Source organism: Erpetoichthys calabaricus, chromosome 15, assembly GCF_900747795.2.
Source record: "Erpetoichthys calabaricus chromosome 15, fErpCal1.3, whole genome shotgun sequence".
NCBI lineage: Eukaryota > Metazoa > Chordata > Cladistia > Polypteriformes > Polypteridae > Erpetoichthys > Erpetoichthys calabaricus.
In genome coordinates this window covers 9,275,435-9,293,217 of record NC_041408.2, presented here as the reverse complement: position 1 = coordinate 9,293,217, position 17,783 = coordinate 9,275,435, and the positions used below count along the sequence as shown (strand labels likewise).

The following is a 17,783-nucleotide window of genomic DNA, read 5'->3' as shown; positions in this document are numbered from 1 at the left end:
AAATTTCCCGCATGCAGCCTTCTACAGTTTAACACAGAGCCACAGAGCACTTTTTGATCGGTCTCGGCTAAAAACAGAACTGACTGTAATGTATACCATTGATGATTTTGCAGGAAAATCTCCCACTGATCTCCTTGACTTCCTTCAACAGAAAAATCTGAATGAGAACATCATGGGGCAGCTGTATACATTGGAATGTTTGGCAGTGACCATTCCCATGTCCACTGCTTCTGTCGAGCGGACATTTTCAGCCCTAAAGCGAATTAAAACTTATGCCAGATATACGACAGGGCAGGTTCGACTTTCAGCATTAGCTTCGATGGCGACAGAAAGGGACTTCGTGATGGAACTGAAGCACACGCATAATCTGTACGACAGAGTAATTGAACTGTTTTTGAGGAAAGAGAGGAGGATGGATTTTGTTTACAAATAATCCGAATTTTTGGCGAGTAAAATGTTGCAATTTTCCTAAATAATACTGCAAGCTTATGAGTTATTATTTATGTTTTTTATGTGTGTCGCGGCTGTAGCTGCAGTAGAAAGGAACTTGTTCACCCCAGGCTTGTCTAATCACTAAAGGCATTTATTGTGGCTACAGGAGTTATCTATCTGCGATGCAACGGCTATTTTTACTGTATTTCTGCATATTAAGATGGTTTTTATAACCATAAATTAGTTTTTGAGGGGCGGGTTGATTCAGACGGAGCACTACTGAAGGCCTAGGTGTGAAATGCACAGTCCGCCACTGCGTTATTTGTAGTTTGAAGGAAATGCTGATATCCTGGCATATTTACCAGCGTAACTGTATGAGGTACTATACATATAATACAAAGCTGGCTCAGAATTTGAACTAAATTTTTAAAAAGGGTAATGATCTTCTACATGCTGTCCTGAAATAATTGTCTTATTCCCTACTTTCACTTTGAAATTTGCATGTTTTTATTTGTTGTATGGACTTAACAAAATGGTTACAGCACCGTACTAATATGATTAAAAATAATGCATTACTTACGAGTTGAGAAAGAAGTCAAGTATACATGACAGTCTTTCTACAATATTAAAATTATTCACCCCCTTGGAAGTTTCCACATTTTATCATTACAGTAATCCCTCGCTACTTCGCGGTTCACTTTTCGCGGATTCACGACTTCGCGGGTTTTTAAATACAAGTGATTGCCCGCCTATCGCAGAAGTTATGTTCCAGACCATTCAGCAACAGGAGAAAATCCGCGATATAGAAAGACCATATAAATAAACATTTTTTTAGTTTAAGCCTTAAAATTCCCATCCCACATGCTTTAAACACATGTAAACTTATAAACACACTTTGTTAACACATATGATATGTGGATGTCGGGCTAAGGATATGAGTAACATCTCACTATTATAAAACATTTTAACTTCACGCAAGACAAGACAGTGAGACAGGAAAATTGGTGATGTACAGTACAGGCTTTTAAATTATTGACACGCAGAGCGTCAAGCAGCACAAAGCCAGCACAAAGTCCACTTCTCCTTAGCGTTCATTCAGCTCCCCACCCCCTTGACAATGCGAAGTGGCAGGAGCCTACTGCGCTTCCGGGGAGGGGGGGTTTGAGCGAAGGTGCATTCAGCTCTCACACACCCACACACACACACACACACTCCTCGCGCAGAGCAACAAGCAGGCATTTTGGCAGAAGCAGCACAAAGTCCATTTCTGCTCAGCGTGAGTTCAGCTGCCCCCCTTCACAAAGCGAGTGCAGACACATTGACGTCTGATCGCTGCGTGCAGTGTGCAGTGTTGGTCTGAGGTGTTTAAGAGCATAGGAAGTGTTTATAAGAGTGTGGGAAAGGTTAACAAGAGAGTGAGAAAGGTTTATAAGAGTGTGGGAAGGGTTTATAAAGCCTTAAAATATGTATAAATAATAAAATAAATATAGGTCGCTACTTCGCGGATTTTCACCTATCGCGGGGGGGCTCTGGAACGTAACCCCCGCGATAGGTAAGGGATTACTGTATACAACATTCAACCATGGTGGAATTAATTTAGCTGTTTGGACACTGATTAATGGAAAAAGACTCTTTAATGTCAAAGTGAAAATAGATCTATATAAAGTGGTCTGAATTAATTACATCACCCAGGACCCACCACATACACTTGATTATGAATTTGGAAGACGTAAGTAGTGTGTTCATTGGCCATTGATTGTGACAAAATTCTGTAATAGAAAGAAAGAAAAAGAAGAGTTGTGACATCTTCTGAGCATCAGGCACATCACAGGAGGCGCTTAATATGGGATACAGAATGCAAGAACGAGAGAGAAATGCATGATCCCCAAATGTACACTGCTTTGAAAAGTTACTGTATATCACCAATGTGATCATTGTGAAGCTGTAATTTTTTTTTTCATGTTGAAACAAAACTCTGTCTTGCCAAAATAGTAGTAAAGTTGAACTTGCTCTGTATAAAACATCTTTGTCCGAGGTCCTGAAGATCCTTGTGTTTCCTAGTAATATTTTATTTATGAAGGTAAGGCTTACAATGCATGCTCTTTCAGTGGCTCGATAATGACATATGCGGATTGGAACTTCTTAGTGGCACATGGCAGGGCACTAATGATAATTACTATTTTCTGTCCTTTCTTGGCCATAATAAAACACTTTCATTCTCAAGGCCCCTTCTCTTTAGATGGAACAGCTGATCTCCATGTTGTGGTCATAATTACTGGGAAGTGCTTGCTGTGGAAATCACAAAACAGTTTCTTAAAGCAGCTTGATTACTATTAAAGACACTATCACTTCAGCAATAAAGCAAAACGTCAAAATGCTTATGATAATTTCCCAGAATACATATACCTCATTCACTTTCTAGAAGATGACTTCCTAAGAGTGTGCAAAATATACCACTATTAAGATCAGCTTGAAATTTCATCTACATAAACATGTCTTGCTAGAAAATGTTTATTATAATGAAGGCCCCTTTCTCTTTTTTAAATGTACAAGCAAATACACTGAGAAATAATTACAGAGACCATATTCTTTTGCTGATCATATTGCTTTGTCCCTCAACATTTTTGTGTACACCACATTGTTCTGGATTCAAAGAAAAAAGCCGGTAAGGTAAAGAGAAAACAATGAATCTACTTTCATAAAGCCGATTGTCTCAAATCACATAAATAGGTATGAAAACAACACTGTAAAAATGGGATTTTAAAGAATAATTACTCAAAAAAGACAGGATACTCATTGATATTTAATACTTGGCACTAGATTCTCCCCAGCCAGTTTAAAACATAAAAAGTCTTAGATGCAAATGTGTTTAGCAATCAAAGCAAGTGACTGCAGTTTACAAAGGTCTGTTTTGTACTGCATGTTGGTTGACAGAATATGGTTCACATACAGAAAACAGAACAAGCAGATCTTTGTATGACGGTGCTGCCCTCTAGAGATCTGGCTGTGTCAGTGTAAACCTCCAAAAATTGAAAGCAGTACCACAAATTAAAAAAAATTAAAATCCATGGTTCTGAAAAGGAAACATTTATAGTGCATTAACTGTGTTAAAAATGTAATTTGATGCTGAATGTGTACTCCCTGAAAAAGTCTCTCTTCTTCCATGTTGTGCTAGAAAATATTCTTTCAAACCTTCGCTGGGCAGTGAAAGATCTAATGTTTGTCCATAGGAGTCAAAAAAAAAAAAAAATCAACATAACAGGAAGAACTTAAAGTACTTAATATACTCACAGCAATTTCCTCTTGATTCGGAGTACTTTTTTTCTTTGATTTTTTCTTATCTGTAGGAAGTCCTGTGTAACTCTTAAAAACATCTTCTAAACGAGCTTTGGCCTTTTGTTTTGTCTCATTCTCACCTGTAATAAAAAGTATTTTAAAAAATACACTATTTAAGACAGCAGATAATGCATACAATAGTGCAGCATAAAATTATATTACTTGAAAATGGGTACTATTTTCTGTAATGGTTGATAGATTCTAAATCCTCTTACCTCACAACCAGGTTTCCAAGAGCTAGGGTGCTCCCAGCAACACTGGAATTAAGAGAGGGACCAGCCTCAATTAATCAACAAATCAATGGTTATATTTTTATATTGTGTACATTAAAGAGCCATCAACAACTAATCAAATCAATAACATATTGAACAATCATTATAAAAGTAAAGCTGAATGAATTGGACTCTGCAGCTGCATGAATAAAAGGTAAAGTACCACTTCCAGTTAGCAGAAATAGTCCAAAAATGGATAGAAATCTATGTTTTGTACCTAACACTTGTATGCAAAATTTGGTTGACCTGAGTGAAAGCATCCACAAGTTATCGTGTTTATACACACACACACACAGACATAATTCCAAAAATGGAATTTTCAGACTCTGGGAGGTCTAAAAACGTCAATGAAATGGAATTTTTGGAGGATTCCAATACTTTCCTTATACTTCGTATACGAGAAAGTAAAAATGTTGTTGTTAGTCTCAGAAGGAATGTAATGTTCTATAACTTAATATAAAATATTATTTTTCCCATTGTAGTACAGAAGGTAGTTTAATCTAGCCAACGAGAGGCAAACAATCACAACTTGGTGCTGGTCTCAACCGTGGTTAGTGTTAGAAACCGCATCCTGCTGTAAAACTTTAGCCAAAGTCTTTAATGATGGATTCAGTCCAAATTGCTTTAACATTGATCCCATACAGAAGTATGAAGAGATGAAGAGTAAAAAGAAGTACAGACAGTGGCTTAGAGTTCTTTTAATTAAGGTAGCAAGTTAGTCTTCGTAATGGTGTTATTTATCACATCAGACTGTTCATCAAACTCCAGATAGGAGGATGAAGATGTATGCTGAACCCAAAACTGCAGATGTATGCTGATGTATGTATGAAGATGTATGCTGAACCCAAAACTGCATAACTCGGTAACACGGCCTAGGAAGTTAGAAGTGGACAGCAAACCAGAAGCAGGCACGTGCTGACCTCTTCTAGATATTGAATAGATGAAGTCAGATGAATTATGCGTGATGCAGTGATCAGTGCTGAATCTCTGTCTATGGTTAACTGAATATTTAACTGCAAGATGCTGCTCCCCATGCTGTCTCAGATTATCTAGAAATGTGTTTTTATAAAAGCACTGGTATAGCTTAGAGATAATTTATGATCAGCAACAGAAAAGTCTGTATGGTCAATAATGGAATAATTTTACTTTTGTGTAAATTGCCAACTACAATACTGTAACACCCTCTGGAATCAGACACTATATGAGAAAAAGAAAATAATATTGACTATGTACATTATCATTTTTCTGTTTTTACACTTAAATTTAAATTGAATAATTTGTCCAACTGAATATTTAAGTGTACTTTGGTCTTTGATGAACAAGTCACCCTTCTCTAAGAAAGCAGTCTCTTCATTCTTTAAACTTAAATGAGACAGCACCTTATTTTGTTTCATTTTAACTTAAACTGTATCTGCTCAATTACTTTTTGGAGGTCAAATCTGCTGCTGACATAAGGTCCACGAACAGGTAGCTTTTGTTTTGCTGAGACCTAACACTATCAGAAAATGAACAGTGCAGTGTGCTCACATATAGAAAATAACTTGCATCTAAACAATTTCTGTAAGTTAACCCTTTTGGCCACTTCAATCAAGGAAGCAAGACATCAAATAACAGACAAATTTAGAGATAGCAGTCCACTAAAACTTGCATGTCTTTGCAAGATGAAATATGGAGCATTACTGACGACTCACTAGAACTTGTGAAAAGCATGAAAACACTACACAAATGATGCCCAGGCTTAAATTTGCACCCATTACCCTGGACACATAAAACAACAGTGTTAACCACTGCACCATCACACCCCACCCCAAAATTCTTTTTTGTGAAGTTACCTGGAATTACCTAAAATTCCAAAATAGAAACAGAGATTTTTTTCTGGTGAATTATCAGAGTAATGCGGGAGATACTTCATGTGGACAGGCAGACGCTGCAAATTCTCATTAAAAATTTGTCATCTTTCTGTCACACTCTATTAACCTCTGTGAGCAAATGCCAATAATGAACTTGCATTGCTCTGCTTTTCCTTAATCCTTTATATTTTGGATAGAAAACATTTTTTTCTTAACTCCTAGCTCACTTTTGGTTTGTGTCATTAATTATTTTTTAAATGTACAGATCATGTTGGGTGGCTATTTGACGCAGTGGTAGCGGTGCTGCCTCGCAGTAAGTAGACCTGGGTTCACTGCCCAGGTCCTCCTTGCATGGAGTTTGCATGTTCTCCCCGTGTCTGCGTGGGTTTTCTCCTGGTACTCCAGTTTCTTCTCACAGTCCAAAGACAAATTGTCCCTCGTGTGTGCTTGGTGTGTGTGTGCGTGTGCCCTGTGGTGGACTGGCACCCTGCCCAGGGTTTGTTCCTGCCTTGCGCCCTGTGTTGGCCGGGCCCCCATGACCCTGTGTTAGAATATAGCGGGTTGAAAAATGACTGACTGACAGATCATATTATAAAATGTTATATTTGATAATTTCCTCCTGCAAATGCCAATAATGAACTCCTAGCTCACTTTTCATTTGTGTCATTAATTATTTTTTTAAATGCACAGAGCATGTTATAAAATGTTATATTTGATCATTTCCTCCTGCATTGAAATAAAAACTCTTATTCAGAATAATAAAGGAATAAGTATTTGTAACAAACAAAATTCAAAAGCCCTAAATAAAAGGTTTTATTCAACTCAGAATTTGCTAAATGATAAACTTCCAATAATAGTGATCCTAAATCTATAAAGAACCATATTATTTTATGATAGCTATGCATGACTAGGTCTTTTATATAAACAAAGCCTTGCTTAACGTTTGCACTAAAATTCTGTTGTGTTGATTCTTGGTTTTAATCACCACCAAGGGCAGTTCATTTCTGAATACACTGATCATTATCTGTAGGCGATTTTCCAGTGTATGTTGCAGTTTAATGTGAAGCCCCCTTTTAATTCCACTAGATGGTGCTGTTGCATAGCCTGCATTTCTATACTGACAGCCCAACTTCTGCTGCGTCAGGATTCAAAAGCAGAAAAGAAAATCAAAAGCATTCTCGTTACAGCTTTTATTCCTCTGATGAAATAAGACAGATGTAAGGATTTGCCATATAAATGTATATACATTTTTTCTCACGGTATGGATACAAAAACAAAAAGTGTTTGCATTTTTGATTTAATGTTGACATCTATGTTGCTTTAGAGCCTCGGTAATCAACTGAAGTCCTGGAGGTCAGCATAGGCTGCAGATTTTTGCTTTAACCAAATTTTAAAATAAAATCCATTTATTTAGTAGTAAAGGAATATGCTTAGTTTAATAACGTATTTATTACCCCTAATTGCCTATTTTAGCTTTAAACAAGTTCATTAAGGTTTAAATTGTTGCCCATTTTCTTAACCAGGCATCAGTTAATAATGAGGTGCAAATGACAAAGGAATCAGCGGCTCTCCAGCTGACAAGCTTTCATTTAAACCAGTGAACATACATCATGGAATATCTGTGTTAAAACAATGTTTTGAAATAAATAAGAGAGAAAGACCAAGAGGTACAAATCTGTTCTGGATTACAAATATATAAATAAGGTTCTCAGAAAAAGAAAAATCTACAATGTGATAAACATTTGTCTTGAAAGAATGAATCATTAAGAACCCATGTAATTAAATACTAAGTTTCATTATCTGCTAGGCCTGGCTTTTATTTACGAAACTGTTTGGAATGAAAGCCCACCCCCACTGCACACCTCCAGGACCAGAGTTGAGAACCCCGGGTCTAGAAGCTGTGGGAAGTCAAAAGTGCAAGGCACTTAAGGAATGAAGGTCTCATGAGAATTTTTTGAAGAAACCATGTTACACTTTTCTTTGTAATCATCTATCTTTAGTTTTCTTTTGGCAGGCGGTCTATCGAAAAACACCAACACCGGGCACTCAGGCCCGACTAGGGACCATTTAACCATGATAAGCACCCCTAAATATCATGTTGAATGCCCACTCTCCCCCACCTCACACTGCTGACAATATTATAAGATAACTAGGAACGGCGAATACACTTGACTTCCTAGTTTTTCTCCTCTTTCTCTGTATGTTTACCATTCGTTTGCTCAGAGGTTGATGTGCTTCCTGCTTCCTGAGCGGCTCTTCTTTTCTCCATTCTAGCGGCCTGCTTCTTCTCTTCTTTCATCGGCATCTTTTCGTGTTAAAACTGATTAAGTCAGTGTTTGTGTTGCAATTACTTAGTACGTTTTTCTTTATTTTTCGCTTAAGGTGGCAGTTAAGTCTTCAATCTGCCTCAAGAATGATTTAAGAAATGAAGAGGTAGGGGAAGTGACGGCGAAGGTGGTAGGGATGAGAACGGTGCCCGTATGGCTACCTGCTGCCAAGAGTTGATTCTACAATACAGTAAAATAAAAATAAAGAGAGTAATAAAAATGATCACCCTGAAAGCGGACAGCAGAGGTCACATAGGATATGTATACCAAATTTCAGGTCAATAGGTCAAACAAATTGCGAGCTACAGGTGATTTAAAATCCTGGACAGACAGACAAACGGACAGCCACAGGGTAGTGTATTATATAAGAAGATTTTTGGGACATTATGAAACCAAGCTCCTCTCTAGTATTTCAGATACTTTCCTTGTCATTTTGGTCTGGTTCCTGGACTGCAGATACTTATATATAGCATGCTGTAAACACAATAGAAATGTGCATTAAAATTCAAGCTACATGTACACGCCAGTTGGAGAAGTTCTTATCTGTTGGTCCTAAACACAATAATCACACTTTCAACCTTCTCAGACCTAACTTAACTTATGGAAAAACCTACAGATGAACACACTTACAGATCTTGTGTGTATATATATATATATATATATATATATATATATATATATATATATATATATATACATACATACATACTCACACACACACACACAACATACTTGCACCTTATGAATAATTAAGCTCCAAATTTAACAGTGCAAATTGAAAATTTTGTTAAATAAAACCTACCCAACTTTCTATCTCACACCCTTATCAATTCCTAAGGTCATACTGGTCAGTCTTGATGAAAACTAAGACAGCATTTCAACAAAAGATAAAATATTTCAAAGAATCTATCTCTCAAACATCCTAGGGAATGATGGGAAATGGACCTTTCAGTTAGCATTTCAAAAAAGGAGTGGAACTCGGCCATAAGTAGAATACACTGTAGTTTTACATGTGCCAAGCATTCCATAATTCAGCTAAAGGTCTTAAATCAATCAGATTTATCTCATTAATTTATTTATTAAAATTGTCTAAAATGTATCCAGGACAAAATCCAACTTGCGAGTGCTATCATCTAGCTCGAGCATCACTAGACCATAAGTTTTGGGAATGCACTAAATTAATGTCATTCTGCAGAAAAAAATCTTTGCATACTTCTCAGAAAGCCTCAATGTTACAATCACTCCTAATCCATTAGCAGTGACATTTGGTGTACTCCTGGAAGAGGTTAAAGTTCACAGGAAGAAATAGATTGCAATAGCCAATACCACACTTCTAGCACGCAGGCTTATCCTGCTCAATTGGAAGAACCCCAATCCACCTTATATAAACTCGTGAGTAAGCAATGTACTGTATTATCTCAAAAAAAAAAAAAAAAAATCAAACTCTCTCTTAAAGAATAGGCCCAACACTTTTTTAAAACATGGCAAGAATTTATTAATATTATTGTAGAATAAGGACAGTGATTGATTCTCTTACGTTATTTTTTCCTTTTATCATAAAAATAGATGGGGTTTTTCTTTTTGCCTGGGTGTCTCTCTTTATTTTGAGAATAGGGGATTGCCGTTTTTGTATTTCTATTTTCCCTTTGTTTTCTTTGTGGTAGTTTCAAAGTAAATGCCTTTATCAGTTATTATTATTATATGTTTGAATGAGTAGAATGCTATTGTAATATTCTGTTTTTCTAAAATATTATAAAAAGAAAAGGCCAAATATAGAAATTTAGACAAACAATTTACAAAGATGCCCCCCCCCCCCTTTTGTATTTCCTCAGGACCATCCAGTCATATGCTTACAATGTCCTAAACACATGTATTTACACTAAAATGCCATTAAATAAACTATTTCCAAAAGCCACTCCTGTAAACGAAAATGGAACACGCTCAGGATTTGAATTGAAGACCCTCCTCATCTCATTCATAGGTCAGGTGTCCAGCCCAGTAAAAACGTATTGATTGAATGACTAAAAGTTGATATAAAGCAGGTCATTGATACGGGTCTATCAGACCATTTTCTTTTACTATTTAATATAGAAAGAATGATAGAAAACATTCATGAGAAGCATATTGTTAAAAAACGCTTCTTTGATTCATCAGCAGCTTTAAAACTTACAAACATTCTAAACATCAGTCTGTTTATAGTGCCAACTATAATAGCGAGGATAATGTAAATAGTAAGGTGGAAAAATTTAATACTAAAGTGAGAGCTGCTGTTGACTTAGTTGCACCTGAAAAGACAGTTAAAAAAATCTTCTGGCATTGTTATACCATGGAAGACCCAAAGAGTGTCTGATTTAAAGAGAACATGCCGTAGAGCTGAGCGTAAATGGAGGAAAACTAAACTAACTATCCACTATGAAATACTGAAGGTTAAAATAACAGAATACAATAACACAGTCCGTCTTGAGAGGCGCTGCTTTTTCTCTAAGATTATAAATAACAATGCTAGTAATCCCAGAGTCTTATTCTCTACGATTGATCATCTGCTAAACCCAGGTAACACAAAGGAATGCCTCCAAAATACTTCCAGTAAAACCTGTGACGCTATTGCTGTATTTTTCAATCAAAAAATTAATGATATTAGAAATAACATAGTATATCTCCCCAACACTAAGGATCCTCCTAAGCCCCAGTACTCCGTTATAAACAAATTAAACTCTTTCACTAGGATAGATTTACCTGATTTACATAGAATAATTTTTCAACTGAAACCCTCCACCTGCGTCCTTGACCCAATACCAACAAGTTTTTTCAAAGAAGTATTGGGTGAGCTAATTGATAATATTCTTGACATAGTAAATTCGTCATTAAATACGGGGGTCTTCCCAGACTGTCTTAAGACTGCTGTAGTTAAACCCCTACTCAAGAAAAATAATCTTGACCCCTCTGCTCTTGAAAATTATAGACCCATCTCTAACCTGCCTTTCTTAAGTAAAATTCTAGAGAAGGCAGTCATTATACAGTTAAATGAGCACCTCAATAAACCTGCTATTCTTGATAAATTTCAGTCAGGGTTTAGAACAAATCACAGCACAGAAACTGCACTTGTTAAAGTAGGTAAATGAATTGCGGGTAAATGCAGACAGGGGCCATTTATCTGTTCTCATCATCCTAGATCTGAGTGCCGCATTTGACACCATTGATCACAACATTCTTAGAAATCACCTTAGTCAATGGGTGGGCCTCTCTGGCAATGTCTTAAACTGGTTTGAATCCTACCTGGCAGGGAGAAAATTCTGTGTTAGTTGTGGTAATTACAACTCAAAGACACATGATATCTTATATGGTGTTCCACAAGGCTCTATCCTGGGTCCGCTGCTCTTCTCAATCTACATGCTTCCGTTAGGTCAGATTATCTCGGGGCACAACGTGAGCTACCACAGCTATGCGGATGACACACAGCCTTATTTATCAATAGCACCTGATGATCACGATTCCATTGATTCACTAACACAATGTCTTACTTGTATTTCTGAATGGTTAAATAGTCATTTTCTCAAGCTAAATAAAGAGAAAACTGTATCCATTATTGCCAATCACTAAAATTTCAATGAGGTTATTAGAAATAAACTCAATGCATTAGGATTAAAAGTCAAGACGGAGGTAAAAAAAACTTAGGGGTAACTGTTGACTGTAACCTGAATTTTAAATCACGTATTAATCTGATCACTAGGACAGCATTTTTTCACTTAAGAAACATAGCAAAAGTTAGACCTCTTATATCACTGAAAGATGCTGAGAAATTAGTTCACGCTTTTGTTTTCAGTCGACTAGATTACTGTAATGCACTCCTCTCAGGACTACCCAAAAAAGAAATTGTTTGCAACTAGTGCAGAATGCAGCTGCTAGAACCCTAACTAGGAAAAGAAAATTCGAGCACATTAATCCAGTTTTGATGTCACTACACTGGTTACCTGAGTCATTTAGAATTGACTTTAAAATACTGCTTATGGTTTATAAAGCCTTAAATAATCTCGCTCTATCTTATATGTAGACACCCTATATTCCAAATTGTAACCTTAGATCCTCAAATCAGTGTCTCCTTAGAATTCCAAGAGCAAAACTTAAAAGAAGTGGTGAGGCGGCCATCTGCTATTATGCACCTAACATCTGGAATAGCCTTCCAATAGGAATTTGCCAGGCTGATACAGTGGAGCACTTTAAAACACTGCTGAAAACACATTATTTTAACATGGCCTTCTCATAACTTCAATTTAATTTAATCTTGATACTCTGTATATTCAATTCATTATAATAACTATTCATGGTGGCTCTAAAATCCGTACTAACCCCTACTCTCTCTTCTGTTTCTTTTCCCGGTTTTTTGAGGTGGCAGCCTGCGCCACCACCACCTAATCAAAGCATCATGATGTTCCAACATTGATGGATTAAAAGCCAGAAGTCTGCATGACCATCATCATCAAGTCCTTCCAGTGGGAACCCTAAATACAAAGAGGACTGTTTCATTTATGTTAGGTAGAATGCCCAGAGGGGGCTGGGCGGTCTCATGGTCTGGAACCCCTGCAGATTTTATTTTTTCTCTCCAGCCGTCTGAGTTTTTTTTTGTTTTTTCTGTCCCCCTTGGCCATCGGACCTTACTCTTACTCTATGTTAATTAATGTTGTCTTATTTTAATTCTTACTTTGTCTTTTATTTTTCTTTTCTTCATCATGTAAAGCACTTTGAGCTACATTATATATATGAAAATGTGCTATAGAAATAAATGTTCCGTTGTATTCATTGGCTAACATTGTGGTTCACAAGATATCAACATAAAGCATGCACTGAGAGACATGTAAAACTAAAGATTAAAAGAAAAGCAAGTGAAAACAAGAAGAGAACTTGTGCACATCTGAGATGTTTCAACAAGTAGAAGGTCAGCTCATCCCTGCTGCTACACTGACTGAAGCTAAATAATCCCACGGTACTCCAGTTGGTGATATGAATAAAAATGTAGCAAAGGGGGCAAGTTTTCATTTTATATGCTCACTCATTTCTGAGCGTGTTCCATTTTTATCCATAAGAGCATTTACCAGAAGTGTTTTAACCAACAATATTTTAGCTCAAACAGGTGTGTTTTGGACGTTGCGAACATACAACTGAACGACTTGACATGTGGGTTATGCGACACAACAGAAACTCTTATCTCTATTCTACATGAACACAAAACATTAAAATGTCTCTTGGCTATCATTACAAACTGCACGGGGTGAGTAACATATAAAACAAAAATGTATCATGTTTAAGTACTTGTTTAAGAATGTTTGAAACTCTGTCCAAATTACTTCAATTTGTTTATCAGCAGTGAAACAAACTTGTAAAGACCTTTGGATAAACTGACCTGTTGGCATCTTCAACTATGAAGGTAAAGTTCATACTGAACTGAGGTGCCGTGTGTCCGTGTATTACAACATTGACGTCACAGATTTTCCTAAAAAGAAAAAAAACAGTGTTAGGAAATATACACCTTAAAACTTTTCAAATGTATAAAATGAAAAAGCACACAGTTATTGACATAACCACCTTTGAATTTTTTTTTTTTAAATAATGCATCAAGAAAACTGTTGAAATTAACAATGCTTTGGTATTGACATATATAAATTCTTTTGTTGATAGGCTGGATATAACAAATGTTGAAAGATCTATAAAGTAATATTTAGACATTTCCCCCCCCCCCCCCCCCCCCCCCCCCCCCCCCCCCCCCCCCCCCCCCCCCCCCCCCCCGACATGTACTTAGTTGAAGTAAAAGGTTCAAAAACAGACACTATCTAAGATTTCTTCACTTGTCTACCACAAAAGAAGACTTTGCCTGGGAGTTCTTTTTAGTAAAGTTTTGAATCCAATTTTTATTTATTTATCGATTTGTGTGTTTTTTTTTTTGTTTTTTTTTTTTACACTAAGTGGTTAATACTGTGGCTTCTCTAAAATTTAGCACAGTTATCACCTGTTTAGAGAGTTTAAACGCTCTCCTTTAATTGCATGGGTCTTCCCTCTATATCCCAAATATGCATCAGATTAACATTTTATTTATTTATATGGCTAATTTTATGTTGCTGATTAATGATCAAACTAAAAGAAGTTGAAATTCAGGACATAGTGTGTAAGGAGGTAAATAATTGACTCAAATATAGAAAGCAAAATGTAATGGTGAATGAAATATGATGTTAAAAGTGGTGTCTCTCATGAGTTTGTGCCGAGGCTGCTGCTCTATTTAATACACATAAATGATCTGGACAGGAATATAAATAAGATGCTGGTTAAGTCTGCAGACGATACCAAACTAGATGGAAGGGCAGATAATGTAGAATCGGCAAAACTGTTACACAGGGACTTGGATACCTACATGCTTGGGCAGATTTGTGGCAGATGAAATATAAGGGAAGTAAATGTAACGTATTACATGTATGAAGTAAAAAATGTTAGATCTGAATACACAATGGGAGGTCTGAAACTTGAAACTACACCTGGTGAGGAGCATTTCGAAGTTGTAGTGACTCATTACCATCTACATTCAGACAATGTACAAAAGTGATTAAGAACATTAATAGAATATCAGGTTATATGGTGTGCTGATGTGTGTGTTATTCTTAAGTTATATCACACACCAGTGAGTCCTCACCTGGAGTAATGTGCTCAGTTTAGGTCTCCATATTACAAAAATAGACAGCAGTTCTACAGGAAGTCCAGAGAACAGCAACTAGGCTGACTGCAGGATTAACTTGTATAAGCTGAGGAGAGCCTGAAGGAGTTGAAACTTTCCATTTTAGCAAACAGAAATTAAGTGGGGACATGACTGATGTGTTTAACATCATGACAGGAATTAGTACAGTGGATCTAGACGATTACTTTAAAGTAAATTCTGTAAAAAGAACACAGGGACACAGTTGGAAACTTGCTAAGGGCAGATTTTTCACAAATGTTAGAAAAATTTACTTTATTCCATGTGTTGATAGTTCTTTGCCTAAACTACCAAGTAGTGTGGTGAAGAGTAGGACTTTAGGGGTATTCAGATTTCAACTTGATTTTATTTTGGACCTCCACATAAATAGAATGGATAAGCCTACAGGGCTGAATGCCTCGTTCTCATCACATCTTTTCTAATGCTCTAATGAATGTAGTAGACATCAGGGCAAATTACACTGAATGAGGAAAGGAAAGAAATTTCAAAACTGAATCTGCCAAACCTGATTGGAATAATAATAGAAAATATAATATAAATGATGTGTGTTACATTGACATAATTTAGCACCTTTATCTTGATTTTAAAGATTTTCATCATTAAGAGTTTTCTTTGGAGTGCAAGTATTCTGGTTGTTTCCTAATGATCACAGTAGAGCAGGGGCAGCCCGCTTCAGTCCTGGAGGGCCATTTTAATCGATGCATTATTTTCAGACTCAGGCCCCTTAATTAGCAGCCAAACAATAACAAGATGCAAAACAAGTCAACACATGACCAGTTAACTTGTGCCCAGCATATAATATTTGAAAATAAAGAAAATGAAAGTCCAAAAAACATTTTAAAAGTTCTATTGGAAAAAGAAAAATCGAACGTTTAAGAAATATCTAATTGTGGCAAAATGAGCGCACTAACAAGCCATGGAATTAAATAAAAGGTTTCATTAACAACAAGAATTCAGATGCTCATTAAGAAACTCGGGAGTGAAATTGGTTGAAGTTTGAGGCTCCAAATTGCTGCTCATCTCTTGGCACACTTCACAACTTATTTTTGTTTGGCTGCCATTTAAGGAAAAAGAAGAAATTCAGAGGACTGGGTCTTAAAAAAAAAACAAGACAATTAAAATGAGGGGGAAAGACCTCAGTTAACAGTAATAAATAAATAAATGAATAAATAATTAAATGGTCACTAATTAAGAAAGTGGCAGGAAAGAAAACTTGCTGCCACTGTGGTCCTCCTGGGTTGAGGCTAAGCAGCCTGCAGTCTTATCTATTTCAGCATTTAAAGTCATATGCCCATGTGCCTACCCCACATGGGGTTAATTGTCGTTATTAGGATACAATTAAGGAGACAGACTCCACAAGAAAAGCCTTATTAACAGGAAAATACATGTTTTAAGTTCTTGACCCCTTATGGCTAAACACTGCTAATATTTCAAAATTTCTTATGAATGTAAATCTTAAACTACTGCCCCTTCCTACCTACACAATGAGAAGAATAAAAATTGCATTTATGAATGAGATCAATTTGAGGTAAAATGACTCGCCAATTGTGCAATTGACTGCAATAAAAACTTGCAGCAACAAGGGTACACCAAGGCTGAGATTGTAAATCAATGGTCAACGGAAACAAACACTGGACGTGCTGCCAGTCAACTGTATTTGGAATACTGGAGATAAGCCGAAGCATCCGAAGAACCACAAAAACCGCACGGAGACACGGGGAGGACGTGCAGACAAAACTTAGCATGAGGATGTAACCACCGGTCTTTGGACTGAAGAGGCACACAACATTTGTCCCTCGGCCACTGCTCCGTCCTATGCCTCCTGGTGATAATCAATTCTAACAGATGGCAATGTAGGAGAGTCACAGGCGTGTCTTTTTGTGGGGTCAGCATGCTGATGACACGGCTATAGGAGTCTCACACCTTCATAAATGTTACGAACGAGTACGAATTAAAGCAGAGACGCCTACTCAAAATATGCCATAGCTGTGCAATTTCTTTCGACGCGCAGAGCATGCACTTCTGTGTCCTTTTACATCACGTTACCCCCACTGCAACGTAATATGGATTTATTAGTATATAGCGCCATTCACACCGACCCATGCAAATGTTCTGCATCTACTAGCTATGTAAGCAGACCCATACATCTCACTACAATAGTGTCAAATACTGCATAAGCTCCGTGCCTGGAGCACACTTTACACGTACCTACTTCGAACTAATTCGGCAAGCGTTTCCCTGTAAATCCGTCCACTTTATTCGAACTCCATTCGCGTCTTCCAAGGCGTTCAGAAGCGGCGGCTCGTTACGATGGCAGCGCAGCACCACCACAACAACAACAACGTCGTCGCAGACATCACCCCGGTCAAACTCGCTATTGGCCAATCAAAAAGGGAAGATTTTACCGGAAGTGACGTACGACATGAAGCCGGCAAGGAAGAGGCGGGTAGAAAGAAATTCCACAACCGCTGCAGTACGAAAGCTGCCGGTTGGCAGTCGCAAGCTGAAAAAGAATGACAGAGGAGTGATTTTATTGTAGTGAAAGACTTTGGACAAGGCCAATATTTTCTGAGGGGCATGGTAGTTGGAAGAATCCGCAGGTGTTTTCTTAAGGTTGGGGTGTTCCGACTGCATCGTAAGCTTAGCGACACGACATCTGCAACTGCAGCGACCTGTACATTTACAGCCCGCCGTTCCATGAATCGTATATGCGGAATAAATGGATCAAAGTGTTAATTTACACCAATGCACGTTAATTCGAGCCCTACTAATAATCCGTGACGGGAGGTTTATAAATACGAGCGTCAAAATAACGTTTTAGTGAGATCGG

At 37.2% G+C, this 17,783-nt stretch overlaps 1 protein-coding gene across 2 annotated transcripts in view; it reads right to left on the bottom strand.

Annotated features, from left to right (window-relative positions):
* ahi1 (Abelson helper integration site 1) overlaps positions 1 to 17,309 on the bottom strand; it is a 225,479-nt gene extending 208,170 nt beyond the window's left edge. Inside the window, exons 1-3 of one of the 2 annotated variants that reach the window (XM_051919275.1) lie at positions 17,166 to 17,309; positions 13,616 to 13,705; positions 3,724 to 3,848 (exon numbers count right to left, since the gene is read on the bottom strand). In XM_051919275.1, coding sequence (XP_051775235.1) covers positions 3,724 to 3,848; positions 13,616 to 13,625 — 135 coding nt within the window. In that variant the 5' untranslated portion in view covers positions 13,626 to 13,705; positions 17,166 to 17,309. Of the gene's footprint in view, positions 1 to 3,723; positions 3,849 to 13,615; positions 13,706 to 17,161 lie in introns of both variants that reach the window. The other variant, XM_051919274.1, reaches the window with a different exon arrangement.
* Positions 17,310 to 17,783: the final 474 nt, after the last annotated feature.